Raw genomic sequence first — 27,984 nt, 5'->3', positions numbered from 1 at the left:
GGCTGCACGGCGTGTGGAGCCTTGTTTGCGAGGCCTGCACGTGCCGTTGAAGAGGGAAGCAGCTCTGCTGTGCCCCGTTGCTGTGCCAGCGAGGTGCAGGGCAAGCCCGTGTCGGGGCAGGTTGAGTATTCCTGCCAGGTAACCCTGGGAGAAAGCCCCGAGAGGAAGGCTGTTGGTCGTTCTAGATCCTGTCCCTTCCTCCCCCTGCTGTGTCCCGCAGATTCCCCAGTGACCTAACCGAGGACAGCGGCTGGAGGATCTGGTGAGCCTCGGGGGATGAGCCACGGTTACCTTTTTCTCGAGTCAAACTGCACACCGCCGGCTGGCTGCCAGGCTCCTGCCGCCCTGCCCTGATCTCTCCCTTTGACCAGACCACACTGGACTGAACCCGAGGAGATCATCTCGCTTTCTTACTAACCACCGACGGTTTACGCTTCCCCCTTCCCTGCCCCCAGCCCACCGGTTCTTCTTTTATTTATTTTATTAGCTGTTAGTTTTATTTTTTTATTTTATTTTTTTATCTTTTTTGGGGCTCCCCCTTCTTTTTGTTGTTTGCTCTTTCCCGAGCTAGTAGACATATTTTATGAATTGGCTTTGTGATTGTGTTAGGTAGTTTTTATTGAGGAGTATTTTTATTTGGCTTTGAAACTGTTTTGAATATTTTCAACTCTGTTGTTGTTGTCGTCAGTGTTTTTAAAGCACGGTATGTAACAAGAATGCAGTTCTGAAGGAAAGAAAGAGACAGAGAGAGCAAAGGCTGAGAGGAACTGATGTATTTCTATTTTTTTTAAAGAAACTGTTTTTAATTGTTTCTGTTTTGTAAATGTGAGGCTTTGAAAAGTGTGAAACTCCAAGGATCCGAAAACGTTGGACATCGCTATGGAACAAAACAAATGTATATTTTGCTAAGTGAAAAACACTATCTTACAGCTGAAAGATTTTTTTTTTTGTTTTCCTAGGTTTAGTTTTACGTGGGATTTTCTTTTTCCTTCTGTATAATATGTAAATATCGCGAGCTGAACCTGGCTGCCACGTGCAGCCTGGCTCCGAGGAGCAGCTCCAGGTCCTGGACTTGGTGCCGCAGTGTGAGCAATACTCTCCAGCAGAATCCTGACAGGACTCCGTTCTTTTTTTGTACACCTTTTACTGTAAGATTTTAAGACCTCTGATGAGATGAAAGGGGGGGTGGGGGCGGGGGTGAAACGTACCGGCCATCGGCTGTTTTGCTGAGCGGGTTAAAGCTGCTTCCAATCGCTCGATGTACAGACTCCATCACTGGGCTCCGCAGTGCCAGCGTCTGGTTTGGCTTTAGGTAAAGGGCTTTGCCGCCACTGTTTGTCTTGGTTACTTTGAAAGGAATCCACTCTCCAAACACTTATCGCTTGCGTCAAGATTTCCTGGGAAAGGGATCCTCCTCCGGAGGCGAGGGTATCGGAAAGGGGAGGCAGCCAGGGCCGGGGGGAGATGTGGGTGGTCGTTCTCTGAAGGGCAGGGCGCTGGGTTGGGGAGGCGTTAACGGGGAGAAAAGCATTAGGGTGGTGATTTGGGGGCGGGTTAAGGGCTTCTCAGGGATTATATGAATTATAGAATCGCAGCTTCCCATTTGCTTTACTCTGTGTTCTGAAGACTGTGGGAATTTGTCCGTTGTCCCGTGCGGAGGTGGTGTGGTCCCTTCTCCAGAACCTGCCGGGGCTTCCCCTGGCACCAGGCCCCTGCTGAGGAGCGCCGTGCCAGGGGAAGCCTCCCGCAGGAGCATACGGGGTAGGTTTGGGTCTGGATTTCAGTGAACCAAAGACCTTGTTAAGGGGGGTGATTAAGCCTTTTATTAAGATGCAGCCAAACTCTTTTCCCAGGGAAATAACAGCTTCATCTTAAGTTTTAAAAATCATTCCCTCTCTTCCCCCAAACTGAGCCCTTGTAAGGGAGAGGGGCTTTGAGGAAAGGACCGGGAGGGCCGCCGTGCCCACAGGGCTCTTCTCTTCCATCCCTCCCCTCCCCGTGTGCCGGAGCTTGTCCTGACCTGGGCGATATGTTTGGAGAGTTCTGTTTAGGTAAGAGGGTACTTAACAGATCAGTACTGAAAACACAAAGCAATAATTTTTGTTACTGAGACAAGAGTCTGTATGTCTGTTTTTTTAAATATTTCCTAAGTAAAGAAGAGCTGCATTTTATTGGGTTTATTTTTATTCTATATACTTCAAATTTGGGTCTGCGGACAGCGCTTTCCTCCCTCTTGGTATATGCGCTGAACTGCTTCCGTGCCCCCTCCAGACATCCCAGGCCAGCCGTGCTGCTGCTGGGCTGCGATTCACTCTCTGGCCAGTGCTGCCACTGCCTGGAGGCTGGGGCTCCGGTTTCAGGGTGGGCATTTTTTTAAAAAAATAATAAAGCTGTGTTTTTAAGCCAGTAAGTTATTACACTCCAATGTTTGTTCTCTCCACACCTGTAACCCTTTTTCCAGATTTCAGTTTTAAATTCCTAATAAATTATTTGAAAACTGTCCTCTCTCGTTATTGGGGCGTGGGAGACTTTCCAATGGAGGAGAGTGCAGGTGAACTCGGAGCTGGCAGGAGGCGCATCCTGCCATTAGGATAAAAGCCCCAGGGCTCTGACTGTGTGTTCTGCTCCCGGCCTTTGGCAGCGGCCCAGTTTATAATGTGAGGTGGATCCGGGTTTAGCAGAGATTGTGCCTCTTTACATTACAGAGGGTTTGTACAGATATTTATAGGCTCGAGAAGGGAGGAGACACTGGGGTGCTTAGAAGGTTGGCTCAGATATTCTTTGGATTCATTGACTATGGTGAACCAAGGAGGCTAGATCTAAGAAAATAAAATGAAGAGATAGGAAGAAAATTCCTTAGTAGATAACACTACAAGAGAACAGTAAATTCCAGCAGTGTAACAGACCTGTTCTAGCAGGTCTTAATCATAGAGAATTCTCAGAAATAATATAAGGCTCAAGCCTGTGAATTTAGGAATGAGTTGTAAATTGAGGTGTCCTCAAAATCATACTGAGCACCGGCAGCTTTGTATATTGTACAGGTTGGGGAAGCCAAAAATAGCTTTGGTGGAAAAATCTGTACCCTTCTGGGAGTTTTCTCATAACGCACTCTTGTGCTGCTCACATGCTCACTTTCCCACTCTGGGTGGTCCTTTTGTTGAAATCAGACTATGAAATCCAAAATATGACAGCGTTTTAGTGACTTAAAAGGCCAGTGTAATAGAGGTTTTCTTGGCAACATCAATAATAAAGGAGAGTGAGAAATGGGGAGGAAGGAACCACAGAAGGAACCTAAGGTTCATTGGTAAAAGAAAAGAGAAATAAAACATTAAAAAAGGAAAGGTAGCCAAAGGAGAATGAGAATATCACTTAAATGGATATTGAAGGGAAAGTCAGCAGATTGATCTGTGGGTAAAATATTAAATCCTTTTTTCTACATAAATGGGGGCACCGACTTTTTTTACATCAGTCTTTAATGTTTGTTTGATGTTCTCACTATTAGGACACTGGAATCTTGAGTCTATAACCCAGCACCTGTTTGGCCTTAGCTAACCTGTGAGAGGGGAATCTTGGGGCATCAGAGAGCTTGTGAGCAACCAAAAAAGTCGAAATGGTTCTGGTCGCTCAGCAGCAAACCTAGCTTTAGCTAGATGCCCTATGGTTGTGTCAGCACCCTGGGTGCTGTGGGCACCCTGATGTAGTTTCAGCCACTCTGGAGGGGAAGATGTCCTCACCATCGCCTACAGAAACGTGCATTTGATCCTACTGAAGGGTGCTGAACCCTACGTTTCCTGAATAAGCACTCTGGATTTTAGGCTGTTTTCTCTTTCCTTACTCTTAAAACTGAAGGCTTGATTCATGCTTTAGAAATAAATGCAGACTCTTACTATCAAGGGAATAGTCTACAATTAATATCTCGAGTGTGTAAAAATGCCAAACCTGTAGCCTTGGCAGCATTAGAGCCTCCGGGGTCTGAATACGAGTGCAGTATTTTGGACTCCCGGCTGACTGCAAAAAACTTTCTTACCCTTTTTTGGATCCAACTCACCTCGTGCCTTGGTGTAGAGAACCAAAGGGCCTAAATGGGCTCTGCTTTGCTGATGTAGAAACTGCTGCCTGAGCTATGGTACGCTGTGTACCTTGAAACTTCTAAGCACAGGTCGTTTCTGGCATAACTCCTCTGAAGTCATGTAAGCCACAAGTCCTTGTTTAAGCCAGGTAACGTTGGCTTTGCCAGAGGGATGTGTATTGTGCCACCTGCTTGCATCTGAAATCAGCTGGCTATCACCAGCTAATCACTAGTTATTTCCATTTGCAATGTTACCATTCACCTGGCGGTGGGTGTGAAATGGATTCAGCAATTACTGGAGTAAGGCTGGCCAAAGGCACACAACCTGGAGGGAAACTATTTTATCCTCATATAAGTATATGAGTTAAATCTACAGACTATCTAGTATAAAAATTAATTTTGCTAAACTTGAAGAACAGAGGTTCTATCTCAAAGGAAGAAAACATAGTTTCTTCTGGACAGGCATTGTATTAAAAGGAAGACCTGCATTTATCAGGCAGATTTTGATGGATGGAAAGCAAAATGGATAGTTAAAGGGAAGAAACTGCACAGCCAGCACGCTCTTCTTTTCCAGAGGGCTGCAAATGTAGCTGCTTTGAAGATGGTAAGTCTAAACACACAAAACATGATGGCGATTTCAGGAGCCTGATGGCAGCATAGGCCATCAAAATACGATTGCCTGGAGGCTTCTCCAGTTTCACCTAGCTCCACTAGGTTTGCCGTGTACCTGGTGATGTGGTAACACACAGACCTTGACTGGATAATGCCGTGTCTGTCCCTGCACTCCAACAATCCTTCTTGGTCCTCTGCATCTCTGAAGCCTCAGGGAAAATCCTGCTGAATATTTCAGTTAATATTTCCCACAGTCATCCTACCACCAATGTGTTACCATCTCCTTGTGTTCACACTTTCCTTTGTCGTGGCTGTTATGCTGCTTCTCCCGAGAAATTTCAGAGGATTTCCACATTGCTTGGCTCCTGGTTTTTGCCTAGTAGTACTTCTTTCTCCTATATGGCTTCAAAGTTAAAACTAGTTTATTTATTTATTTTATTTTTTTCTGCTCATGCCAAGGATCACTGGGGATAAGTGAACAACTTGTATCTCGTTCCCTGAATTAGGCCAGGTGAATCAATGCAGAGATATAGGAAGAATGATAAGTGGGATACCATAAAAAGAGTATACAAGTATTAGTAACTGGCTGTTAGTGCCAGTATTCTCCAGCGTAACTACCACGTTGCTATATTTTTTAGTAGAGAGCCCTTAAAAATGTCCAGATCTTTCAGGCAGTCTTCTAATACGACCATTAAAATAATTTAATCGCAAAAATCATAGGAAGCAAATATTTGCCCTCTTGGCTTCCAGAGTTCGAACTCCACTGGCCTTCAGCTGGTCGTGTCACAAGCTGCTGTCTACAGCCCCTGATAGAAGAAATCTGCATTCAGTAACATAAATACTGGCTTGTTGACCTCATTTCTATTTCAAGGTGAGCTTGTAGTATAAAGAGCTGCATTTTCTTTAGGACCAATCTCATTGTCAAGACCTGCAACAATGAAGTCCCTTGCCCTGCTTTTCCTGCTGTCAGGTGCGTAGGTGGCACTCGCCCCTCTCAGCGTGCCTGTGACTGGTAATACCATGCCTAACTCTAACCGTTGTGTTTCTCCTCAGTGGGTGCTGCCAGTGCCGATGTCTCACCTCGTGCAGTGTGGCAGCTGCGCAGCATGATCCAATGCACCATCCCAGGCAGTCACCCTCTGCTTGAGTTTGATGGCTACGGCTGCTATTGTGGCTTGGGAGGCAGTGGGACACCAGTGGATGAACTTGACAAGTTTGTACAACTCTGCTTTTACAAACATGTTTCCTAGCTTGCGCTTTCTCATTTCTGCATGCCTGCGTCTCCTTAGCTGGCCCTGCATGTAAAAAAATGCTCACAAAACTCTCTGGCTGCTATGGATAAAGCGTTCTCCCAAAGACTGGTTCAAGGAAAAAAGGTTGTGTAGTATCACACCTGAAGGTCTTATTACTAGGGTAAAATATAACCCAAGCAATGCATTCTGCTTTCTCTTCTGTGGCAGCTATGTTGCATTCATTCCCACACTTTTTTCTTTTTTCTTTTTTTTTCTTCAGCAGTGCTGTCCTGGCAGCCCAGACAGCAGTTGTGAGCCCACTACCCAGTGCTTGACCATTGACCTCTTAGGGCTGAGCTGCAAAATGCTAAGAAGTAGCTTGCCAGTTTGGAGATCACATTAGACTGATAGCCAAGGTGCAGTGGATTGTGCCAGCTGTTAGCTCGTCAGCTGCCAGGCTGCAGTAACCACACGTGTACTTGGAACATTAGCTGGCAGAGGAGGAGCTGAACTCAATGATCCTTGTGGGTCCCTTCCAACCCAGGATATTCTGTGATTTTGTGTCCCTTTGAGGTCCTTTGTGTCCTCTCCCTCTTATCACTGGGTATCTTGAGGGTTTTTTTTTTGTTCAGCGCCTTGTCAAAGCATATTTGTAAATACTAGCATATTTACATGTCGTATAGGTCAGCTGAGTTTGCATTTCTGGTGTTTTCTGACCTCTTCCTCCTTGTTTTCCAGGTGCTGTCAAACACATGATAACTGCTACTCTCAGGCTGAAAAACTGTCATCGTGCACCACCTTAGTGGACAACCCCTACACAAAGACATACAAGTTCAGCTGCTCTAGCAAGGAGATTACGTGTAGCAGTACGTCCTCCTCCGTGTCACTCTGCTTTGCTCAGCACTTCAGCTGCAGTTAGGATAGGGGCTGCGTGACTTTGAATCCTTTCATGGCACGGAGGCGCCGCAGAAGGCCGTGCCGGGTGGGCTGGCTGCAGGCACCGCACTCAGCGCTGCTGTAGATGCCTCCGAGGTGGCCCAGAAGGCTTCAGCGCGACGTGGTGCTGGAGGATACGTGGGCTGAGCACGGGGACCTGTCCCCTCCTCAGGGGGATGAGTCCCTGTGGTCCCACAGAAGTCCGTGGGGGCAGCGGGCTGGCTGGGGAGCGCTGTGCAGACATCCGTAATGTAACGGCCAAGCTTTTATGGCTCCTGAACGGAGAGAAGTAACAAACAGCCTGTCAGGCAGAGCTGCAGAGAGGGAAGGAGGGAGCATGGAAGCGTCAGGGCTGGGGCACGCACTCGCACAGCACCTGAGGGGAGCTCGGGGGCCGGAGGGCGCGCAGGGAGCGCACCTCACGCCCGACATGGCGGCGGCGGCGGCACAGGGGGGTTGAAGGGAGGCAGGCGAAGGCTCTGACCGTCCCCGCTCCCTCCCTCAGGCACCAACGACGAGTGCGAGATGTTCATCTGCAACTGCGACCGCGCGGCCGCCATGTGCTTCGCTAAGGCGCCCTACGACCCGGGCCACTACAGGCTGGACACGGCCAAGTACTGCAAGTCCTCCTGAGGGCCGAGCACGCGGGCGCCCTTTAATAAAGACCGCCTGACAAACGCAACGCCGCCCCCGCGCCTCTCCCGCCGCCCGGCCCTGACGGGACGCGCGCGCCCCCGGCAGCCGTTAACGGCCGCGCGCGCGACGGGGTTGGGGGGGGTGGGGGCAGGGGAGAGGAGGGAGGACGGGAGGCCCCGCCCCCTCCGCTAACGGTCCATTGTGGCGCGTGCGGCGCCCCCCCCCCCTTCACCGCGTTCTTTGATTGGCTCTGAGCAACGGCGGGGGCGGGGCCGGGAGGAGGTGGGGAGGGAGCGGGGGAGGGAGGCTGCGAGCAGGTGCGCCCCGCCCCCACCCTGCCCCTCCCTCTCAGGCGGCCCCGTTGGGACACGGGTTCGAGTCCCGATTCCGCCCCGTCCCCTCACGGCGCCCCCCCCGGCTCCCGGGCGAGCGGGGAACGGCGGCAGCGCGGCTCCCCCCGGCTCCCCCCGGCCCCGCCGCTCCTCCTCCGGGCGCCCGTCCCTCGGGGCACGGCTCGAGGCGTTTGGCCGTTCCCTGCCCGCGGGGCCGCAGCCGCGGGGAAGGGGCGGCGTTGGCCTGGAAGCCAGGGGCGGGCTGGGGGAGCCCCTGAAGGACCGTGGGCTCCTGACCCGGCCGGGACGGAGCCCCCCGGGGCTGCTGCCGCCGGTGGGGGCGGCCGGAGGGTGCGGGTGGGCTCCCGGGGCTGCCCGTGGTTGAGGGAGGGAGCCCTGGCTCCTCGGCAGCAGATGGCTGAGCCGTGTCCCTCAGCATCAGGAGAGCGTGCAGCCCGCCCTCCCCTCTCTGCCCAGGTAGAGGATGGAGACCCTGGACGAGTTTGACAACGAGTACCCCCTCAGCATGGCGTTTTGCAAGCAGATTTCCCCAGAGGACTTTGAGGAGCAGTCCGTGTCCTACACGCAGCAGTGCCTGCAAGAGCTGTACTCGACCATGGAGCAGAACCCGCGGGTCTTTGAGAGGGCTTTGAGAAAGCAGAAACAGGTGGAGAAGGAAGAAGCTGGCTTGCTGTCTTACATAAAGGTACTTGCGGTGTCTTCGTAGGGAGGAGCCCTGGATCTTGGAGGCTATCAGGATGATAATGAGATAGGATGGTGAATCACTTCCTTTTTTTTTTTTTTTAAATAAAATAAAAACTGAGTGTGCGAGTCTCACAGCCAGATAGTCCATGTTGTACCGATACTCATTTCCTGTTTTTCCTCAGGTGTCCATGTACATGAGTTTTCTGGAAACATTGAGTGCTCTGGGTTCTCTGAGGAAATCTGGAGGCTCCTGGATGTGTTTCCATCATAGTGCTAAGATGAATCATTTCTAGGGATGGAAGTGCAAGATGAGGTCTGTCGTCCTCACACACTAGCTTTGATTCTGAGGTCATTGTTTGTAGAGCAGTAAAGGTCTTAAGTGTTACTGAAATCCCTTTGTAGGGATACATAAAAAGCATTGTAGAGGCAAAAGTAAAATACCATCACTATGTAGAAGAAGCACTGTGCTTTTGAGCTGTACCATCCCGAGCAGGGAAGAGAGCTGGGATGCAGTTGGAAGCATTTCAGAAGCTTGCTATAAGTCTTTCCCTGTAGTAGTAACTCTAGGTTTGAGGTGGGTAGTACATCTACTCCTGCTGCTGGGCCATTCTAGCATTCCCTAGATACTTTCAGTGGATAGATGAGAGCGCCAACTCATTCTATGCCTCTCTTGCCCCATACACGTTTCTGTAAGCCTACACTTACGTTTGGACCCTTGGTCATGTTTCTTATTTACATAGATTTGGTGGTGCAGAAGACCTAACAGTAGATTTAACAGCCCCCCCCCCCCCGAGCAAGCCCTTGTATAGGGGATCTTATCACGTAATGTGAAGTGCTAGGCCCTAGGCAATGGCCAAAGTGGTGGTAGGGTTTGAAGGGGCTGTGCAAAGTTACTCTTTAGGGCTTTAAGGAACATTGTGGAAAGCAGAGTCTAACAGCAGTCCAGTGGTTCCTCAGACTGGCTTATTGCCAGCTGATGGGGAGAACAAAGAAGATATGAACATCTTTTGCCATGCCAGTCTGTGCTTCTGTTCCAAGACCAGAAGCAGTAACTGAAATAAAATATCCCTGTGGTCACTGAGCACGGGAGATCTAAAGCTGTACAGAGCTGGCATGTGACATGCTGGAGGGATGGTGCCTGTGTGGGTTTATGGTGCAGAAGTGAACTCTCAGTGTCTTATCTTTGTCTTCTCTATTGTTGTTTTCTAGGCCAAGATTTTTTGGACTCTGCAGGGAGAATTAAATTACTCTAACTACATGGACATTGCAGAGATGAAAGAGAAAGTATGCCAGCTGAGACGAGACATGAAGAGAGTAAACAGCTATGCTCAGGGTAATGACTGTTTCAGTTTCCATTTGTGTCTAGAGACCAGTACTAGACACTTGTACTGTTACTCTTCCTCTCAGGCTCAGCTTTTCTTCTTACCTGCCACTGTATACTTAGTGATGCAGAAGAAAAAGCACAGATGTGTTAATTAGGTATCTTTCCTTAGTGGGAAGGGAGAGGTCTGGGGTCTGCACACAGACTTGCAGATATCATCTGTGTCTGGAACTCTGGTTTTAAACCTTGGCTAGCTTGACTCTGCCTTTCAGCTTCCTGAAGCAGTTTTGTTTCTGGTCATTCAGGAAAGATCTCGGGGAGAATAGTGATACCAATCTACTATCTCATTTATGAATTCATGAAAAATTCTCATGAATTTTTCAGACACACCGGAAAGGTGTCTCTGTGGTCTTTCTACTACCACAGATCTGCTGTTTTGCTGCTGGATACAGTATTGACGCCCCCTTTTCTATCAGCACCCAAACTGAAACCGCTTGCTGCAAGTTTCTGTAGGAGAGGCATATTCGCTTGCTTGTCAAGATACCTGATTTATCTTCCATTTTGCAGGGCATAACTGAAACTTATTTCCTGGATTTTTTTGGGTGGTTCTTATGAGCTGCAAACTCCATGTTTCATCACCCCCTTTAAAACAAGCTTTCCTCTTTGATCAGCTATTCACAACTCCAAGTTTCCATCTGACTGAAAGGTCCAATCACCATAAATCTGGTAGAGCTTTAGGAACTGTCTTCAACCCATTTGGCTGTGTGCAGCTCAGTGAATGGAGGTTATTATTCCCCTTCATGCTAAGCTGTGAAAACACATCAAAAAGCATTTGCTTCTTGTCTCAGCTCCAGTGCTGTTTTCCCCAAACAACAAAGGGACTCATCTTAGTGAGAAGGCAGCCTTAATCTCTGGCTTTCCTTACCTGCAGGTACAGCTGCTTTATTGTAGAAGCAGTAATTGCACAGGCAGGCGAGGAGCCTTGCTGCAGCCACAGCCAGTTCTGTGCACAGACACAGGAGTCCCTCATTACACCCAGTAAGCTCTGTCTTGCCAAGTGCTAAAGGGGTTGTAATCTGATTTTTGTCAGATGCCACCTGCTTGATTAAGGAACCAAGCATTGCTTCCCACCAGCAGCAGTTTTTGTCAGACTGTGAACTCTGCAATGTTGCAGGTATTCCGTTTTTAGAATTACAAAGTCCAGCTGGATTTCTTCTCCTTGGCCCTTGCCAAGTCCACACTGGACATTTGGATGCAGCATGTGTCTGTCTTTTGATACCTTTTTTTTTTTTTTTTTTCTTGGAAGACTCTTCTGATAAAGGAACAGCAGAATGTCCCAGAAGAGCTCTCATATTAGCAAAAATGCACCGTTTCTGATTTGCATGTGCTGAAGCTGCATATGTTGTCAGGGTCTCAGCAAGGGCTAGCAGCTCACGTGGGTCATTCACTCAAAGCTGCTTGCCTTTAGTTTGCAGGAGTCGTGCTGTATACTGTGAGGCCTTTTAACACAATGGTTTTTTTTTAATCCTCCTCTTTTATTTTTAGCCTTATTGTTACCTGCCTGGCCAATTGTCAGTGTGAGCAGGTATGAATTTCTTATTGTCCATCTGTGTCCTGTATCTACCAGGACTTGGGTGCACAGGTGACAGAGCACTCAGCTGTGCAGCCCCCACTGGGGACCCTTCCACTTAAAATCTCACAGAAGCAATATGATACGTGGAAAAGGCTTAATGGGCTTCTTTGTGTTATTTTGCCCAAAACATCATCCAGATTTTTTTTCTAACTTTAACCAGAAAAATCAAAGCTGTTTAACAGCCCATATATCAGAACTTCCTGGCCTTTTCAGAAAGAAAGCATCAGCCAGGAGAAATCTGGCATCTGAAAGGTATTTTCACATGTATTATATGTGAATATGTATATATCAGTGATGAAAATGGCCAGACCAGTAGGACTGGAGAGGCAAAATCCTCTCTTGTAAATTTATTCTCTTGCTACTTTTCTGTAATCTAAAAACACAGCTGCTAAGGCTAGTTTTAGATCTCAAAACCCCTGCACTGTGCAGACTGTCGTGACAAGAAACACTAACCTCAGGTGTTTTCCTTTCCCATAGGCACCAGAAAGCCTCCCAGGATGGTTGCTTTCAGTTGCTACTTACCTGGGGCTGCCCTAGGGCAGGTTATGTGAGAGGAAGACTCCATCTGTCCTGCCCAAGCCCTGGGTTTTGAATGAATAGACTGAGGAAACCAGTAACTTGGCACTGATTTTTTTTTTCCTTTTTTTCCCCTTCCATACAGGTGCAAGAACTAGGAAAGGGCGACATCCAAGGCAGTTGTGGGGAAAGATGCGTACTCTAGAAGGTGGATTTAGCCCCTTGCGCTCCAAGGCTCCTGAACCTCCCAAGATCACAATGCCCAGGGTCTTTGGCCCTTTTCCAAAAATCACAAATAAGCAGGTTTGTCAGTAGGAGCAATCTGACTGTAAGAGGTGGGAGGCTGCGCTTACACCATTCCCATCAGGCACAGTCTTCCCGGCCATCTCCCGGGTGCTGCTCCTTCACTGGAACGCAGTTTGAGAGACATCTCTCATCCTGCAGGACGCTATTACAAAGTTTGCTCTGAGGGTTTGCCCAGAACTGAAGGCAAGGCTTGCCAAATAGGAAGTAGCTTTTGTTTGCTCTGGGTAACTCCAGCCCCCCTTTCACAGGAGAGGGTACTCACAACCTTTGTAAGGTACTCACAGCTCCTCTAGACAAACCTCAGGAACCTGTCGTGGTAGGAACAGCTGTAAGAAAGCACAAGCTGTTGATTCAGCTAAGTTCATTGTAAAAAACTGTCCTTGTGCTGTTGTTTAATGTGTGCTTTTACCAACCACAGATGGACAGAACTACAATTTCAAGCCCTGATCTGAAATACTGGTGGAATGGTGCAGCAACAGTGAACCAGAAAAGGTAGGAGAGCACTGAGTCATGTAGGGGATGATCAAGGCTGGCTTAAAGCAGACAAGGTAGCTAGGAAGGATCTGTGTTTCCCCCTGGTAATGGGGGAAGAGATCATTCCTCAGGCTCTGTAACACTCTTTTTCTGTTAGTTTCAGCCGGTGGTTGATTTGTGTCCTATACTGCTCAACCCTGGGGGTTTCTATAACTCCATCCAGACTGGAAACTTGAGAAGCTGAGAGACTTCTCAAGACAGGTCTTTGCTAGCTACCTGCAATGGCATAGTCAGCTTCTGATAGCCGTTATCTCTCTGCATTGCTTCTTCCTCCACAAATAGTGCCAAAGGAGTGACAGGGGAAGGTGTCAATCAGCATTAGAGTGGTGCAGAATTGGCTTTTGGTTTGGAACTTTAGGTTTGCTGTGGCATTTCTCAGTTGAGCGATCTTATTTCCCAGTGGTGGTGGGGGAACACGTTAGGAGATTAAGTGTTCTGATCCTGCTGTACAAGAAGTCAATTTTAGTAGTGCTGGATCAGCTTGGCAGAAAAAAAGGAACAACTTTGTCTCAGCCTCACATGCTTGTTATGTGTATGTGCTCGCTACCATATAGTAATAAACCATGCACAGGAAATTTACTGTAAATGTTTATCATTTACTGTAAGTCGCTGTCCCTAGCGACTTAAAAGCATATAGTGCAATATATAGTGTAATCTGTGTAGGGTCAGGGTAACTACGCCTTTATCAGTGATGCTGAAGATACCCTGACTCCCACGTGCTCGGCTGCTGAATTGGAGGCAGGAATGGGCGTAGCAGGTTTAGTCACCTGTCACATTGGTAATGCCCAGTCCTCACTGCAGACGTTTTCTTCTTTCAGACTTCTTGGCAGTGCTCCCACGCCTCCTCCTCAAAATGCTGGCTCTAATGACACCAAACCGGCAGCCTCCGTTTTTAACACACCTATACAATGCACATTTCAAGGTGGTGCAGAAGATGACATGGATAGTGAAAAACCTGGCCCCAGTTCCTCTGCTAAAGAGGCATAAATGTCTCTTCTAATATGGAAAACCTAGGTGAATAAACACTCTGTGCAAGTGCCCTGGTTGCGTGTGGAGGCTCTGCTATGCCTTAGCAATAGTTTCTGCAAAAGCTTTGGTTAGCAGGACAACAGTATTACGCAAAAGATTACTGACATCTATGAGCTTTCTTCACTACCAAACAACAGATTTCTAACTCACTGGAAAGTAGGACTGCCATTAAATGGGAGCAGAATGCAGGTAGGGGTCCTGAACTTACCTCACATGGCTTTTAAGTGAAGCAGTGTCTCCTATGACCCATTATAGCTAAGTCTTGAAACACGTTAAGTATCTAATTTCCTCCACCTTCTGCAGAATTGGGTCCATAAGTATCCCTTTGATTCTGTATTTTACTTGCTCCTGAAAGTGGCAACAACAAACCCAAGAATTTTGCATCGTGTGGACAGATCTCCTTGCTTTGTTACTGCCATTTTAGTAAATGACTCTGGCACTCTTTCTTCCAAAAAAAGTTCTTGTCAAAATCATTCATATAGGACATGTTATGTGAGGAGTGGGATTGGGGCATTTGGAATGACAATTACACTCCCTTGTAGCCATGAGGGGAGTGGTAGATTCATATGGAAGGCTGGGTCAAAAATGTAATGTTCTAGTCTGGGCAAGATTCTCCACATATGTTATAATGTGTTAAGCTACCACCCTAAGGATTACCAAAACACGGCTACCCAGTAGTGACAGATCTGTTAGGAGTGTGCAGAATCACATCTGTGAATAGCTCGAGCTCAGTCCTGAGGGAAACCTATTGTGCAGATTTAATTGTATCTCTCTGTCAATTCATCAACTGTTAGTAATTACATCCTGCATTTTTGCAATGGAAAAAATGAATCTAAACTGGCTATTGAGACTGTACTTAAATAAATCACAGGAGGGAGAGGAAATTGCAATGCAAATAGTATCAGTCATGTAAACAATTTTAATTCGCTACTTAGTTATTCATTAATTAAATAACATCTTTAAAAAATGCATTCTAGAAAAGGTAGCAGCCACACTGAAAGCAGCTCTGGTCAGATATTAGCTTAAAGTAAATCCTCTGGCATCTCAACAATATTCCATTTTCAAAGCATTCAGATAGTAAGCAGTTTAACTGGTCAACTGACAGTCGAGAGAAGCGCTGACTTCCCCTCTTTGCTCAAAGACATCAACCTTGTGGCCTGTGCTTTCAAATCATTTCTTACAAGAGTAGTATCCTTGTTCAGCTTCTCTTTTTAGCCATTTTTTTTTTTTTTTTTGAAAATGGCAACTGCAAATCCTCTTGCCTCCTTACCCTCTTTGCATGCCCACTAATGACAACAGATCCTCCAGCTGATACTGTGGTGTTCCACATTGCTCTCCTCTGCTATTCTACCTCAAGTTACTTGGTCAAACTCCCTGCCCCTCACTCTTCTCTTGGGACAACTATTAAAAAAAGTGTTTTGTTCTCACATGTCTGATTATCCTGTCCCAGTGAGTGCAAACAGAAGGCACTGTTTACAACGACAAAGTAAGGCAGAAAAGACATTTTTTCATCATCATTCTCCTTCCTGGTTAAGTGGAGATGGTGTCAATGCAGAAAACAAACGGGTCAGGTTGACATGTGCGATGCTTGCTGCCCTCTCCTGGTGTCATCAGGGGCCACACATAAGGATCTCACAGATGCCCCTCAGATTGAAGTTTTCCACTTTTGAGATGGTAAGTCCTGTAGGAGTGGAGGTAAGAAGCTGCTTTATTGATGGAATTGAACATTTACGTTATCCACATTTCAAAAGAGCAGTGTTTTGATCAGCTGGATAAATTCAACCAGGCGTAGCTTTCGAATCGTCAGTAAGAGTATGGTGATTTGAGAAACGTTTGTGAATTGGTATGTTACAAAGAAAATTGTGTGCAAAGGTAGCAGCACTGATCACGTTCTCTGAATCTGTATGTGATCCCTTGATCCCCTGTACTTTTCTGTTTGTGACAACTGGATTAGAAGTCAACATTGCCAGGTTTTCTGGTTTCCTTTGCCTAATTTTCTGGGAGCATTTGCACCAAGTATGCTTTCTGTTTATGATCACGGGAAGCAGCATCATGGCCCATCAGATCACACCAGGTGCAGATGAAAATTTGTAGCCAGGCTTTGATGGGAACATTGTGGGAACATCTCTTTAGTCAGTACATCTCAGTCGCAGCATTTAATGGATATTCAAACCCATCTTCTTACCCTTTAAGGTGACTGACCAGGGAAGGCACTCACCTTGGAGAAATATTTTTACTCCTGATAGCTGCTGATGCTCAGCTTGCTGGGTCAGTGTGCAACAATCAGAGGCAGCAGCTCTCCACAGCGGGAATTCAGTTTTAAGGATGCAAAGTGGTCTAACCTTGTGGGCCCGATGTTAAGGATTGCAATAGGCAGCTGCTTCTCCCGAGCAGCAAGAGCAAACCTGTAACCAGAGTATACCTGCAGGAATACCAGCAGACAGAATTATTAGCAGCATAGGCAAAGGACAGCTACAGAAAGGTCTAAAGAAAGTAAAGTAGTTGCTGTTGGCAGGAAATCGGGGCTGTATATACACACTGTTTTATGCAACTGCATTTAATTCAAGTAGGAGGTTTCTTCATTCAGGAGTGCACAGAAGTGAACAGCTTTTGACCTCTTATCAGTGAAGGGTTTCCATTTTTGTAGAAAATATATACATTGAAGGGGAAAATCCTTGTCTTTTAGTAAATCTCTGCAGCAGTTTTTATTAGTTATCATAGGTACTTAAATGCTTCTGCTTTGATGGTTCTCACATGGCCCAGCTTAGGTACTACAAGAATGAATGTAAGGCATTTCAATCATTCTAGTACAAAGGATTATGTGCTTAAGAAGTGCAAGCTCACGGAATTTGTCTCCAGTATCCTAAAGTGAAGTGAATTGCAATCAGCCAAGCCTTCATTTTATGCCTTTCTGGAAAGCATTAGAGTAGTTTTTCTTAATGTAATAGAACATGTTCCTGGAAAATCTCTTACACAAACTCTATTCCAAAAGCTTTCACAGGTTAAACACCAGGGTTTTCTAGACCACCTTATCTTACAGATAAAATATGGTTCACAGAGAAAACATGGTGTGATACAAAGGACAGTCCTAAGCAGCAAACAGAGACTTCTGCTCTCTTCTTCAGAAGCTTAATTAGAAATTAGAAGTCCTAAAATCTGGTATTGCATACAGCTTTCCATGAGGCCTAGAAAGCTGGCAAAGGCTAAAAAATTCAAGGAAAAAAAAAAAGCAGGGTGGTGATGTTGCAGAACTGAATTGTGTCAGTATCCTGGCTTTATGGGCAACCATGAGCCTACAACGCAGTGATGGAGGAGGCAGGAGAGTGAGGTCTGAAGTGTGACTGGGGTTATTTACAGCAGCATGACAGAGACTGGTCATGGAGTTACAGGGAAGCCCAAACAGGACAACTGTACAGCTAAATCCCATCAACAGAAAAAAAAAAAATTACCAAGAAGCTCTGAAATAGCTGTGGTGATGGCAAACAGCAGTCCTAATTTGTGGGACCAAGGACTGTTGCCAGCAGAGTAGCACAGAAACAGGAATGCAGTGTGGGAGGAAGACCTTGTTACCTGCATAGAGGATCCTGCCACCAGCATGGAGTCTGACTCTGCCAGGCGTTGGTGCACAAAATCCACCTTTTCCCGGCTCACCGTGTCTCCAAAGAACGTCACGTCGGGCTTCAGGATGCCGCCGCATTTACTGCAAGCTGGGACTTGGAAATTGTGCACCTGCTCATCCGTCAGGAAGACGTCCCCATCCGGAGCCACACCGAGTGCTTCAGCTTTCCAGGCAGGATTCAGAGCTTCAAAATGCTCCTGAAGCTCAGAGCGCAAGGTTTGATCTCCACAGCCCAGGCAGAAAACCCTGAAATGCAGAGCAAAGTTGTAATGGAGAGAGAGCTTCATGCAGCTGAAGCTCCGGAGCCAGGAACTTGTTCCTTAGAAGCCTGGAAAGTCTGTTGTCATTGCCCCCAGTTATTTAACAGATAGTGAAGGTCACTGAGCTGTCTTTCTGCTGTTGCTTTGCAGGGATGCTCTAGGCTAAGCACTTTAAACCCTACCATGCATCCCATCTCACAGTTAGGGCTGAGCTTTTTCATCAGGAAATTCTGGGTGATCACAGGCAGACTGTGATGGCTCCTCTCCAGACACCCAGCCTGTGCATTTCTGGCACTACCCTCTCTGCTTAGCCCTGGACACCCTTTGCATCCTCGTGATCTCCCTGCCTTTGCTAAGAGCACATTTACTGCAGCAAGGAAATGGGAGGTTCTGACTGATGTAGGTTCTAAGCACGATCCAAACAGCACTCCAAAAATTGGGGTGGTGTCTGTTTCTTAAACACTGCTCTGTGAGCAGCACTGGTGCATGATCCTCTTCACCCCAGCACAAAACCACCCTTGAGCACGCCATCTCCACTAACATAGTGCGTTTACATTTTGCCTCCTTTTTCAGCAGCTACCACTGCACTTACACGTTGGTCACCCCGAACGAGACACGAGAGCATTAGCCATCCTCCTCTCCCCGCGGGGTACCTGTGTGTGCAGCCGTGCAGTTCTGTCACGCGCCGGCTCCCAGCTTTGGTGTGGAGGGCGTCCACGTTCTGGGTCACCAACCAGTGAAGCTTTCCCAGCTTCTCCCAGTCTCTCAGCACCAGGTGTGCTGTGTTGGGCTGGTGGGAGGAGAACTGGGGCCAGCCCACGAAGTTCCTTGCCCAGTATCGCTGCCGGGCGCTGGCGCTACGAACAAACTCGGCGTGCTGGATGGGCCGCCTGTCTGTCCTGGCGTAGAGCCCGACTCCTTCAGAGCGGTAATCTGGGATCCCCGATTCAGTTGAGATTCCAGCCCCGGTCATTACAAAGAGCTTCTTGGAGCTGGAAACAAAATGCTGCAGCTCCTCTACTTCCGCAGGATCCGGGGGAAGACAGGCTGGCACAAAAGCCAAGTTTGGAGAGGTCCTGGACACCGAGTGGTGTCTGAGGTGATGGAGTCTGATGGCTCTGCAACCTCCTGACAACCTCCTGGCAGAGAACATGCTGAGCTAAAAGCCAAGAACAGAACACAGGGCAGGTAAAAGAAAGCAAGGAGCGTATCCTTGATTCTATGTTCTTGAGATTCTCTGGAAAACGTTGCTGATAAGTTTTCTTTGCTCTTTTTTTCTAACAAAATCAGAATTACTTTGGAGCTGTTAGGTAAACCCCACCGTGCGAGGACAGTGTTTGCATGTCCCTTTCACAGAGGGTAGCAGAGGAGTGCTGAAGGTGTGAAGGTGTTAAAGGCAGCTGGAGGAGGGCACCGAGCACCTCACAGCTGAGCTGTTGCAGTATGGGGGCAGTTCCTTAAAGGCTGCCTACCGGCAACTTGCCTGTGAGACCTGTGGCAGCTCTGAGAAAGCTCTTCAAGTAGCAAGCTCGTTTGTCTGCAAGGCAGGCAGCTTGCTCCTTCCAGGGGCCTGAGCTTCAGAGCCTGGCTGGTTTTTAGATTCCTGCTCCGTCTGAGTTGCTTTGCCTCAAGTCCCCAGTCTCCCTCAAGTACCAATTCTTACAGTAAGTGGAGCAATATCTGAATACACTGAAAGTCTGGATGTTCAGCTGGAAGTACTTTGATACTAAATAGATGCTGGTGGCAAACAGTAAATTTGTCTCAGTTAATCTCCAGCACTTCATCCTCAGTCGAATTACAAGGCGGGCTGCCTGGACTCAGGGCCATGGCACCATACCCCAGTAAATCAGACTGAAATCACCAACGCCCTGACAGAGCAGCCATGCCAGTGTTTTTCAGGGCTGACTGATATCAGGGCTGAATCTAAGCACCACGTGCAGGCTTATTCTGGAAAGCCTTCCCCTATAGTCCTGAATTCTTTTTTATATCAAAGCAGAGGATTATGTTCATGATTATTTGCCTTTTGTTGTTTAGCAAGAGTAGTGTCAGGCCTTCCTTCTGAACAGGTTTAATTTTCCATATTAATTAGAAGGGACAAAGTTTCCCAATAAACTGTAACTTGCTTTGAGAAAAAATCCTGTCATGATGCTCTCAGAAGACTGCTAAGCCAGTTTGATGGTGATTAAATTGTTTTAACTGATGAAAATTCTCCATCCCTGCCCCTTATAGTCAAAAGATCTCTCAGAAGGAAGTGTTTTGAGGGGGGAATGAAATGGAGCTATAATATAGGGTGACCCACAGGAGAGAGAAGGCAGCGGTGGGCCCAGCAGCAAGAACAGCACATACAGTTGAGGGAGGCTCTGAAGCGTGGAAGTCAAAGAGAAACTTATAAAGGACTGAACGCTTCCTGTGAAATGCAAGGCTGCTGTCAATATCAAAGGGCTCAGATTTTAAAAAAATAAATAATAAAATAAATAATAAATAATAAATAAATATAATAATAAAATAAAAAATAACAAAAAATATAAAAAAAATAACAAAACAAAACAACTCACACCAAAACCCAACCACACTTATGTAATGCTCCGTACACGTACCTACCAAGGTCCAAGGCTAGGGTTTGTTTTCTAACACACATCCAAAAGCTCCGCAGGAAGAGAACAGTGTAGGCAGAGGACAGCTTTCTCCAGGCCAGAAATCCAGAGCCGTGTCACCCGAGCCTGTTCTGCTGTAACAATGACACGGTGGGGGGAGAGGGGCGGTGGGCACGGTGCGCACAGCCAGGGAGATAAAACACGTTACGGCGAATAATGCCCAAAACTTACCCCTCATAGCGCTGCCCTGCCGACCTCCGGAGGCCCGCGGAAGAGGAGTTTGCTGGGAAATGTAGTTCGCAGGAGACCAAGCCCGAGGAAACACTACAACTCCCATGCTTCAAGGAAACAAATCGCCCACCTTCCCGAAAGTGGTGCGTTGGCAAACGCTGCGCGCTGCCCTCAGGAAGCATAGGAGAATAAAATCAGAGTTGATGCAAATGTAAGTAGTAGGTAAGGTTTTGTAGGTCCGTGTCCTTATGAAAGCCTGCATTTTCCGTTCACTGCTGCTAACGTGGCAGGTTTTAGCCTCAGAATGTGGCTGAACAAATAATGGAAGACAAGTCCACTGGGGGTGGTTAAGGACACCGCGGTGGGGAGATGTGCCTGGTTGGAGTGTGAGGGGACACGGGGACGACATGTCGGCCCCGCTCTCGTGCCCTTGGTGCCTCCACTCGGTGCTGGCCGAAGTGAGCCAGGCTGGCGGTCCTGATGGTTATAGTTGGAACGACAGGAAAAAGTCTGGGTGAGAGATGTGGAAACAGACCAAGGCACCAAGGGCAGACAGATGCCAGTCTGGTCCGGTGTGTGGGATGAACGTGGCCAGGCCAAACCCCAGAGGTCAGCACGTGACAAGCGGTCTCTGTACACCTCCCAGAGTACGTGTGGAAGAGACGTGAAGGGCCGTTATATTTTTTCAGCCGCTTGCACCTCGCCCTGGGCACAGCCCGAGCCCTGAACCCCTTCAACAGTCAACTTTTTGCCACCGAGGGGCTTGCTCCACGTGGTGGTCGTGCAGCTTTTTTGTTGGCGTTAGGTTTGGCCAGCCGCTGTGCCACGTCGTGCCGTGCCTGGGCAGGCTGCTGCTGGCCTGCGGAGCCGAGGTGACGACGGGAGCGGTGGCACGAGGGGCACGGAGACCCCCGGTTCCTCGGTGCACGGTGCTGAGGGAGGGCAGCCAGGCACCCAACGGCGCGCTTGGTCTCGTGTGTTGTCCTCTGCAAGGAGCCTCCCCTTGAGAGGAAACTGGTGGTTTTTGGCAAAAGCCGGCGGATTTTCTTCCTTTTTGCCCAGGAAAGGGGCGAGTCCCCCCTCATTACCATACCGCCCTCCCAGCACCCCCCGCGGGCCTCCCGGCCCCTCCAGCCTCCCTCCTGCCCCGTGTCCCTCCCGTTCCCCCCAGCGGGGGCTCAGGACGCGGGCACGGCGGGGCAGGGGGTGCGCGCGGCGGGGACGCGCGGGGGGCGGCGGGGGCGCGCTCTGAGCTTGGCGGGGGGGCGGCGGCGGGGTGGAGGCTGCGGGGGGGGAACACCGGCAGCTTTGCGCAGTGGCAGTATCGTAGCCGATGAGGTGAACCCGAGGCGCGATTATTGCTGATTGAAAACTTTTCCCAATACCCCGCCATGACGACTTGAAATACAGTCGGCATCGGCAATTTTTGAGGGCCTCTCCGGAGGCTGCTGTGAGCTGGTTAAAAAATAGAACGGAAAAAAGAGGGGGAGTCTGTCGCCTCCATCCCTATTTAGCCTCGGTTACCATTCAGCCTCCATATTCGCTCAGCCTCCATCCCCGCCCTGCCTCCGTCTCCATTCCGCCTCCGTTCCCGCTCAGCCTCCATCCCTATTCAGCCTCCACCCCTTCCCTGCCTCCATTCCCATTCAGCCTCCGTCCCCGCCCTGCCTCCACGCGCAAAGGGCGGGGGATCCCGCGCCACGGCGGGGCGCGCCAAGTGACGTCACACCAAATTTGCATGCCCCTTCCCAGCAAGCCCCTGGGCCGCCCCGCCGCTCGGTACGGGGGGTGAAAACGGGGAGCCCCCCTCCCGGGGAGGGATCGGGGGGCACCGGAGGGCGCGGGGAAGATGGGGGGCACCGGGACGGGCGGGGGGGCGGCGGCGGGGGGCTCGCCGTGACCGCGGAGGCGGCCCCGGGGCGAGGGGTGGTGGCGGCTGGAGGACGAAGCCAGCTTTGCGCAGTGGCAGTATCGTAGCCAATGAGGTTAATCCGAGGCGCGATTATTGCTAATTGAAAACTTTTCCCAATACCCCGCCATGACGACTTGAAATATAGTCGGCATTGGCAATTTTTGACAGTCTCTACGGAGACTGAATTTGGGTGTGAAAAAATAGATTGAGGTGGGGGGTTTGCAGCTCGCCCGTAGAGTTTTGGGTGGGGGAGTCGCGGTCGCAATGTCTGCGCTAGACTACAAGTTTTTTCCCTCAATGTATGCCAGTTTGTGTGTACTCAGTGGCAGTCTTTGCCTCAAAAAATGGCTCGTCCTTGCCAAAGAGCTCCCGGTCCTTTGCTCTGCAAAAAGCAGCTGCTCGCTTTGGTGTAAACCCCAAACCCTCTATGAAAACCCCATCCATTTCTACCCTCTAAGTTAAATAAACCCTGTCCATTTCTAAGCCACCGCTGTTGTCTAACACCTAAGCACACCCCACAGAGGGGACCTGTGACCACCAAACACCAGCTTCCTTGGCCGAATCTCTGCCACAGTGGGAAGCAGCTGCCCTCTGTCTTTTTGTGTTCGTTCGACGTGGTTTATGCTGCGGCCAGTTACCTCTGAAGCTCTCTGTATGGCCACACGTGCCATCCGGGTGCGCGTACCCTGCCTGGACGACCCTGGGTTAGGCGGTTGTTTATAACAAGGCAGAGTAGGAAAATTAGTAGCAGACATTGATATTCCCTCTTTATCAGGTTTGTAATGTCAGCTGGGCTGGGGTGTTATACACAATGGTGACTGAAGAATGACAGTGAAACCTCCTAGATGGCATTTGTCCCCTGTTTGCACTCCGTTACCCGCAATATCCATTTGAAATAAAACCCAAAGCGATGGGGTGCCGTCACCCTTTGTCAGAATGAGGCACAGCAATAAGCACCGAAGTCGTGTGTAGTTGACAATGAGTAATGCAGTTCATGTACTTGCTTGGTTCATATAAGCAAGGTTGGTTGATAAGTGTCTTATCTTTTCCTTGACTGATTCTCTTTCCTTCTAACAGAACTATCTGCGACGATGCCCCCCGAGTGGTTCCTTCATCCAGTATCGCCAAGCCATGTCCCTCACCCTGTGCTAGAAGTAGTTTGCTCCATTTGCTGTACGAGGTCCTTCCAAGCGTGAAGTTGGACCTTGCATGAGGGAGCCACATGTTGAAGTGTGCTGCTGTTGCCCTAAGCTAATGGAAACCTTCAGGCTTGAGGCTCTGCCCGAATTTTCCTTCTGTGTCCACCCGAAGAAATAGTCACGTCCCCTTGCATGATGTCCCTGTGGCACAGCACAGAGGACGCGCTGCAATTCAGTTATTCTCTTCACTCTGCAGTTTCAAGTCACTCTCTAAAGTGCACAGGTAGGCTCTAAATATGCCTTACAAGTCTTGTAGCTTCGTATCTGTTCTTCTCCAAAAAAAATTTAGCCTGGTGCTTTTCATAACACCTCTTAGGAAATGAGTTTGGATTTCTCCAGTCTGAGATTACTGACCCCAAGTGGGCAGGCGGAGATTTAATCCATACAGTTTCTGAGTGCCGAGTGTGTGGAGGCCAGTGGGTTAAACCCCCCCGAAGAGTTGTGGGGCCGGTCCATAGCTGGTTGGCTACACTTTGATGAGGGGAAAGATGCCTTGAGCAAGCACCCTGAACACCTGGGCTGTGTGGAGGCAGGAAGTCCTGAAGTCCAGCCTTAAATTCACGTTGACTCATTGTATGACTTTATTTCCGGCTCCCAGCCCTGTTTCCCATCTGTAAATGAGAACAACAACTTCTTGTCACAACTTCTGTGAAAGATAAGGATTGAGTCGTACCGTGTTGTAGTCGCGGGGCAGCATGCAAGAAGAAGCACTGCATACTTCTCTGACGCATGACGTGCCTTCGTTCCCCAGCACTTCCCCAGCAGCAGCAGCTATGAGGGCTGCAGCTGCACCCCACATAGCTTCCCCCTCGGTCCCACCAGCTGCCTCTGGGCAAGCCTTGGGTGCTGCCCTGCTGGGGAAGAGCTTGCTGGGGTGGCTGTCCCCAGGGAACTGCAGCTGTGCGTGCACAGGGCTTGAACATCAAGCAGATGTTCACAAGTCCAGGAGCATTTCACAGGTAGAGAGCAGGTAGATGGGGAGCAAACAGGAGTTACAGGGCACTAGGAAGGACAGAGGATGGTGAACATTGGGTGGGTTTTGCTTGAGGCCACCCCTCTGAGCAGCTGTTGTAGCAGCTTGGGTTTTAACCTGCCCTTCTCACTGGGAAACCACAGGAGGGTAGGGGACTACCAATTTTGGGTAGGAAATGTTAGGGTGTGAAAAAGAATTCAGCTGTAAACAGCACCTGGGTATGACAAGTGCAATGAGAATAGGCTTGGTTTAAAAGCCGAACAACTGGAGGATCATGTCCCTTGTACGACAACTCTGCCTTCCACCTCAGTCACCCTTCCACAGCAGTGCTTAAGCCACAGGGAGAAGCTTTAGGGGCAGAGACTCCTTGTCTTTACATTAAGCCGCTTGGACACAACCTATTTCTTCTGCATGTATCCCTATGAGAAGTTCATTTTTGCCCTGAGACAGAAAAAAAGCTGTTTTGTTTTGTTTCATTTTGTTGATTTGCACTCGCTGCCACACTCACAAAGGATCCGGTAGGAAGCTGGTGATGAACATTGCGTACCAGGCTACAATGCAAACAGAGCACAGCGGAAACTTTATTCACGCAGAGGTAGAGGTACAACCCAAGCCAAGACCGCTGCCTGCCGCTTGCTGCTGGAAGAAGCACGGATCACGGGAGGGGGCCTGATCCTGACCGCCCCAGTTCTGCTGGGCTACCAGCAAATGATGCCAGTGGTGCACGTCGTCCAACCCGAGGGGACACATCCCGAAGTTATTGCTGCTCAGTCGTGGAAAAGCAGCGACAGATGCTGAGCACAAGCCCCTCTCACGTAGTGCGGGAGGCACATTTATGTACATACGGCACACAAGTCCCTTCACATCGTGTCTTAAACCTTGCTGAGGGACCAGTGAGGAGGTGTCAGGCAAGGTCCTGGTGTTGAGGTGACGCACAGGGTGGGGCCGTGGCTTCCTGAGGGGTGCCGGGCGCGGGTGAGGCCTGGCACGGGTCCCCTGGGGGCTGCTGTCAGCTTACGGGCACCGGGGCTGCGCCCAGGCCCCTCACCACGGCTCTCACTGCGGCCCTTCCTGACGAGAACCGGGCGGCCTAAGGGGGCTGAGGGGGCCGGGGCCGCGCCCGCTCCCGCCGGCAGGGGGCGACCGCGGGCACGCGCGCCGAGGCGGTGTCGGGGCCGCGCGGAGGCGGCCTCGGGGGCGCGCAGGGGCGGGGCGGGAAAGTTGCGAGGCGCTGAGGAGAGCGGGCGGCGGCGGCGGGGCGGGAGCGGCGGCGGCACCATGGACGACCTGGGTGAGTCCCTGCGCGGCGTCCGGCGGTGTTTGGGCCGGGGGGAGCCCCCTCAGGGCACCCCAAGACCCTTCAGGGTCCCCTAAGGTCCCCGGTCCCGCTCGGAGCTCGGCTTCGCCCCGCTGTCCCCCGGCTCCCCCCGTGGGATCCCCTCCGTGCTCTGGGGGCCGTGAGGGCGGCCGAGTTCCCCTGGTGCAGCCGCCGAGACCGGCCGAGCCCCGTTACCTGCGGCCCCCCCCGCAGCGGGCAGCAGCCCTCCTGGGAGGATGCACCGCAGGAGGGTCGCTGCCCTACTGCAGCAGCCAGAGCCTCGCGGTGCGCTGCCGCCGTAGAGCCGGGGCTCACACCCCCATAAAAAGGGCCCTGAAGGGGGCTGGCGAGGAGATCGGGGCGGCCGGGAGGCCCTCAGCTGCTGAGCAGGAATTCCTCCTGGCGGGGCGAAACCTCTGCCCCAGCCCGGGCGCGCTGGCTGGTGGCACAGCCGTTGGGTGCCCGCCGCGCTCCCGCCAGCAGCCGCCGTGTGCTTCAGCCAAGGCGGATCCGTTTGCCATTTCTCCCACCCCTCAGCACAGTTATCTCTTGGTGCTGCGCCCACATCGTGTTCGTAGCGCGCTGAGGAATGCGTGGCCAGTCAGGACAGGACCCGCGCAGCTGGGGCTGCCTTGCCGAGCGGCCCGTCGAGGTGAGCCCGCACGGAGCGTCGTGTAGGCACGGCTCGCGTCCCGCCAACGTGCTCCGACCGACCACCAGAGCTGTGCCCTACCAGCTGCAATTGTTGCATTCCTTAAATTCACGGGAGCTGGGTGGCTTTCCAGTTGGCCAGATCGGCTGCTGCAGCTTCAGCACGTTTTTTTTCTTTGCTCTGTGGGAGGATTAGAAGTGAGCTGCAAAGAATAAATTGGAAAAGGTCTGAATTTGTGCGTTCCTCTGCGGTGTTGAACGTTACTGCCATCAAAAGTGAAAGTTTTAATCTGATTTTTGAAATAGAACTTCTCATCTCAGCAACTTTTTTTATCAAGTCATGGTCACACCAGGTCTTTCTCAATTTTTGTGCAGCCTTTCACATTGGACGAGATCTGACTATCTTAACAGTAATCAGTTGAGCAAGAAAAGTGGAACATTTCTTTCTGAGATAATTTCTTTGGTCTGCAGAACTCACCGTAAAAGATCACGCTACCTATTTTCCCTTTGCCAATCGTTGTTAGTCCGCAAATCTCACACTTGTTTTTCTAAAGGCGCTCACCTTGGGATGCATAAGTAAGGCAGCAAGGCTGTGCTGATACAGCTCTGAAACAAGTCACATTTTGAACCGAAGTGAGCGTTGTTTGTTTTCATCCCTCGTTATCTCTGGGTGGATTATCCAAGTTGTGGATTAACCATGCCATGGATCCAGACGGCTGTGCTGGCTCCAGCCGTAGCCAGGCTGGTCCTGCAGGGCTTGATGGTTCGGGCACGATGCCACGCACACGTAGATGTGCTGCTGCCAGGGCTGCTTTTGGCCCCGGAGTAGTTTAGCATTGAACCTGAGCGAATGTGCCTCGTGGGTTCGGAGCTGATGCTGTGTAAAATGAGCCGAGATAAATACTCCTGTACGGTGCTTCTGACCCTGTGTGGTGCGGACACAACTGGAGGCTGACGGACGCGCTGGGCACGAGGGAATGCCTCACGGGGCCTGTTACGCCTGTGTCCCTAACTCCCCAAACTTACAAACATGTTTTAGCTGTCCCTCTTCCTTCCAGAGGCTGGAGCTGATGGGGTGTTGATCAGCGTGCGTTTTTGCGCTGCAAAATGGAGATGCAGAAGTATCTTGGTTTTATGCTGGGCAGGGTGGGTTTTCTCACCCCTGTGAGGAAGGGTTTGGGTTGCTTTGGGGATTCATCTGGAACTGAAAAAACTTTCTGTTTTTTGTTCCCCACCGCCAGCATTGGAGAAGTGGTGTTAGGGTGCGCAGTTCATGCGGGGAGCTGCTCCAGAGCTCTGCCCCAGGGGAGTAGTTGGGGCACGGGGCGCCCGATGCTGGCTCCCGATGGAGCTGGGATGGCGCGCT

The 27,984-nt window shown here is 49.9% G+C and overlaps 4 protein-coding genes, 2 long non-coding RNA genes and 2 other non-coding genes across 17 annotated transcripts in view; 6 read left to right on the top strand and 2 right to left on the bottom strand.

Annotated features, from left to right (window-relative positions):
- Positions 1-2,498, top strand: part of MSI1 (musashi RNA binding protein 1) — a 30,123-nt gene extending 27,625 nt beyond the window's left edge. For both annotated transcript variants that reach the window (XM_040576594.1, XM_040576595.1), the window contains exon 15: positions 221-2,498. The gene's annotated coding sequence lies outside the window, so the exon portion shown is untranslated. The remainder of the gene's footprint in view (positions 1-220) is intronic.
- On the bottom strand, positions 776-7,580 carry LOC121079407. Its single transcript, XR_005825011.1, has 2 exons — positions 7,226-7,580; positions 776-7,124 (listed from the first exon to the last, which is right to left on the bottom strand). It is a non-coding gene; the product is annotated as an uncharacterized LOC121079407 (long non-coding RNA).
- A 129-nt stretch (positions 7,581-7,709) lies between these two features.
- LOC121079405 lies at positions 7,710-13,871 on the top strand. Of its 3 annotated transcripts, none has more exons than XM_040576602.1 (6): positions 7,710-7,802; positions 8,295-8,523; positions 9,732-9,855; positions 12,138-12,295; positions 12,717-12,790; positions 13,651-13,871. In XM_040576602.1, exons 2-6 carry the CDS (start codon positions 8,302-8,304, stop codon positions 13,817-13,819), a joined length of 747 nt encoding a protein of 248 aa, XP_040432536.1. In that variant the 5' UTR covers positions 7,710-7,802; positions 8,295-8,301; the 3' UTR covers positions 13,820-13,871. The 3 variants fall into 3 exon arrangements, with proteins under 3 accessions (XP_040432536.1, XP_040432537.1, XP_040432538.1); XM_040576603.1 differs by lacking the exon at positions 7,710-7,802 and adding an exon at positions 7,873-8,168; XM_040576604.1 differs by lacking the exons at positions 7,710-7,802; positions 12,138-12,295 and having other exon boundaries at positions 8,175-8,523; positions 13,651-13,703.
- Positions 13,872-14,766: 895 nt separating this feature from the next.
- SIRT4 (sirtuin 4) lies at positions 14,767-20,616 on the bottom strand. Of its 4 annotated transcripts, XM_040576597.1 has the most exons (6): positions 20,566-20,616; positions 20,338-20,468; positions 18,394-18,899; positions 17,432-17,726; positions 16,080-16,283; positions 14,767-15,542 (listed from the first exon to the last, which is right to left on the bottom strand). In XM_040576597.1, the coding sequence occupies exons 3-5, from the start codon at positions 18,891-18,893 to the stop codon at positions 16,131-16,133; spliced, it is 948 nt and encodes a 315-aa protein (XP_040432531.1). In that variant the 5' UTR covers positions 18,894-18,899; positions 20,338-20,468; positions 20,566-20,616; the 3' UTR covers positions 14,767-15,542; positions 16,080-16,130. The 4 variants fall into 4 exon arrangements, with proteins under 4 accessions (XP_040432531.1, XP_040432535.1, XP_040432534.1 ...); XM_040576601.1 differs by lacking the exon at positions 20,566-20,616 and having other exon boundaries at positions 20,342-20,555; XM_040576600.1 differs by lacking the exon at positions 20,566-20,616 and having other exon boundaries at positions 20,338-20,554.
- LOC121079406 lies at positions 18,839-20,215 on the top strand. Its single transcript, XR_005825010.1, has 2 exons — positions 18,839-18,928; positions 19,031-20,215. It is a non-coding gene; the product is annotated as an uncharacterized LOC121079406 (long non-coding RNA).
- A 17-nt stretch (positions 20,617-20,633) lies between the features above and the next one.
- Positions 20,634-27,984, top strand: part of PXN (paxillin) — a 48,856-nt gene continuing 41,505 nt past the window's right edge. The window contains exons 1-2 of one of the 4 annotated variants that reach the window (XM_040576574.1): positions 20,634-20,776; positions 23,555-23,899. In XM_040576574.1, coding sequence (XP_040432508.1) covers positions 23,809-23,899 — 91 coding nt within the window. In that variant the 5' untranslated portion in view covers positions 20,634-20,776; positions 23,555-23,808. Of the gene's footprint in view, positions 20,777-23,554; positions 23,900-25,425; positions 25,487-25,850; positions 25,941-27,747; positions 27,765-27,984 lie in introns of those variants that run through there. The other 3 variants (XM_040576575.1, XM_040576578.1, XM_040576592.1) reach the window with 3 other exon arrangements.
- LOC121079895 lies at positions 21,870-22,010 on the top strand. Its single transcript, XR_005825206.1, has one exon. It is a non-coding gene; the product is annotated as a U4 spliceosomal RNA (small nuclear RNA).
- On the top strand, positions 22,517-22,657 carry LOC121079894. The gene has a single exon (XR_005825205.1). It is a non-coding gene; the product is annotated as a U4 spliceosomal RNA (small nuclear RNA).

Source organism: Cygnus olor, chromosome 17, assembly GCF_009769625.2.
Source record: "Cygnus olor isolate bCygOlo1 chromosome 17, bCygOlo1.pri.v2, whole genome shotgun sequence".
Classification (NCBI taxonomy): Eukaryota; Metazoa; Chordata; class Aves; order Anseriformes; family Anatidae; genus Cygnus; species Cygnus olor.
This window is presented reverse-complemented; position numbering and strand designations above follow the sequence as displayed.

Excerpts from the sequence above, each read along its gene's own strand:
- LOC121079405 (XM_040576602.1), top strand. The coding sequence starts at position 8,302 with ATGGAGACCCTGGACGAGTTTGACAACGAGTACCCCCTCAGCATGGCG. Across the intron at positions 9,856-12,137 it reads AGTAAACAGCTATGCTCAGG|GTGCAAGAACTAGGAAAGGG; the intron begins GTAATGACTGTT and ends CCTTCCATACAG. Across the intron at positions 12,791-13,650 it reads GCAACAGTGAACCAGAAAAG|ACTTCTTGGCAGTGCTCCCA; the intron begins GTAGGAGAGCAC and ends TTCTTCTTTCAG.
- SIRT4 (XM_040576597.1), bottom strand. The coding sequence starts at position 18,893 with ATGTTCTCTGCCAGGAGGTTGTCAGGAGGTTGCAGAGCCATCAGACTC. Across the intron at positions 17,727-18,393 it reads CTGCACGGCTGCACACACAG|GGTTTTCTGCCTGGGCTGTG; the intron begins GTACCCCGCGGG and ends TCTGCATTTCAG. Across the intron at positions 16,284-17,431 it reads TGGCAGGATCCTCTATGCAG|GTATACTCTGGTTACAGGTT; the intron begins GTAACAAGGTCT and ends GTATTCCTGCAG.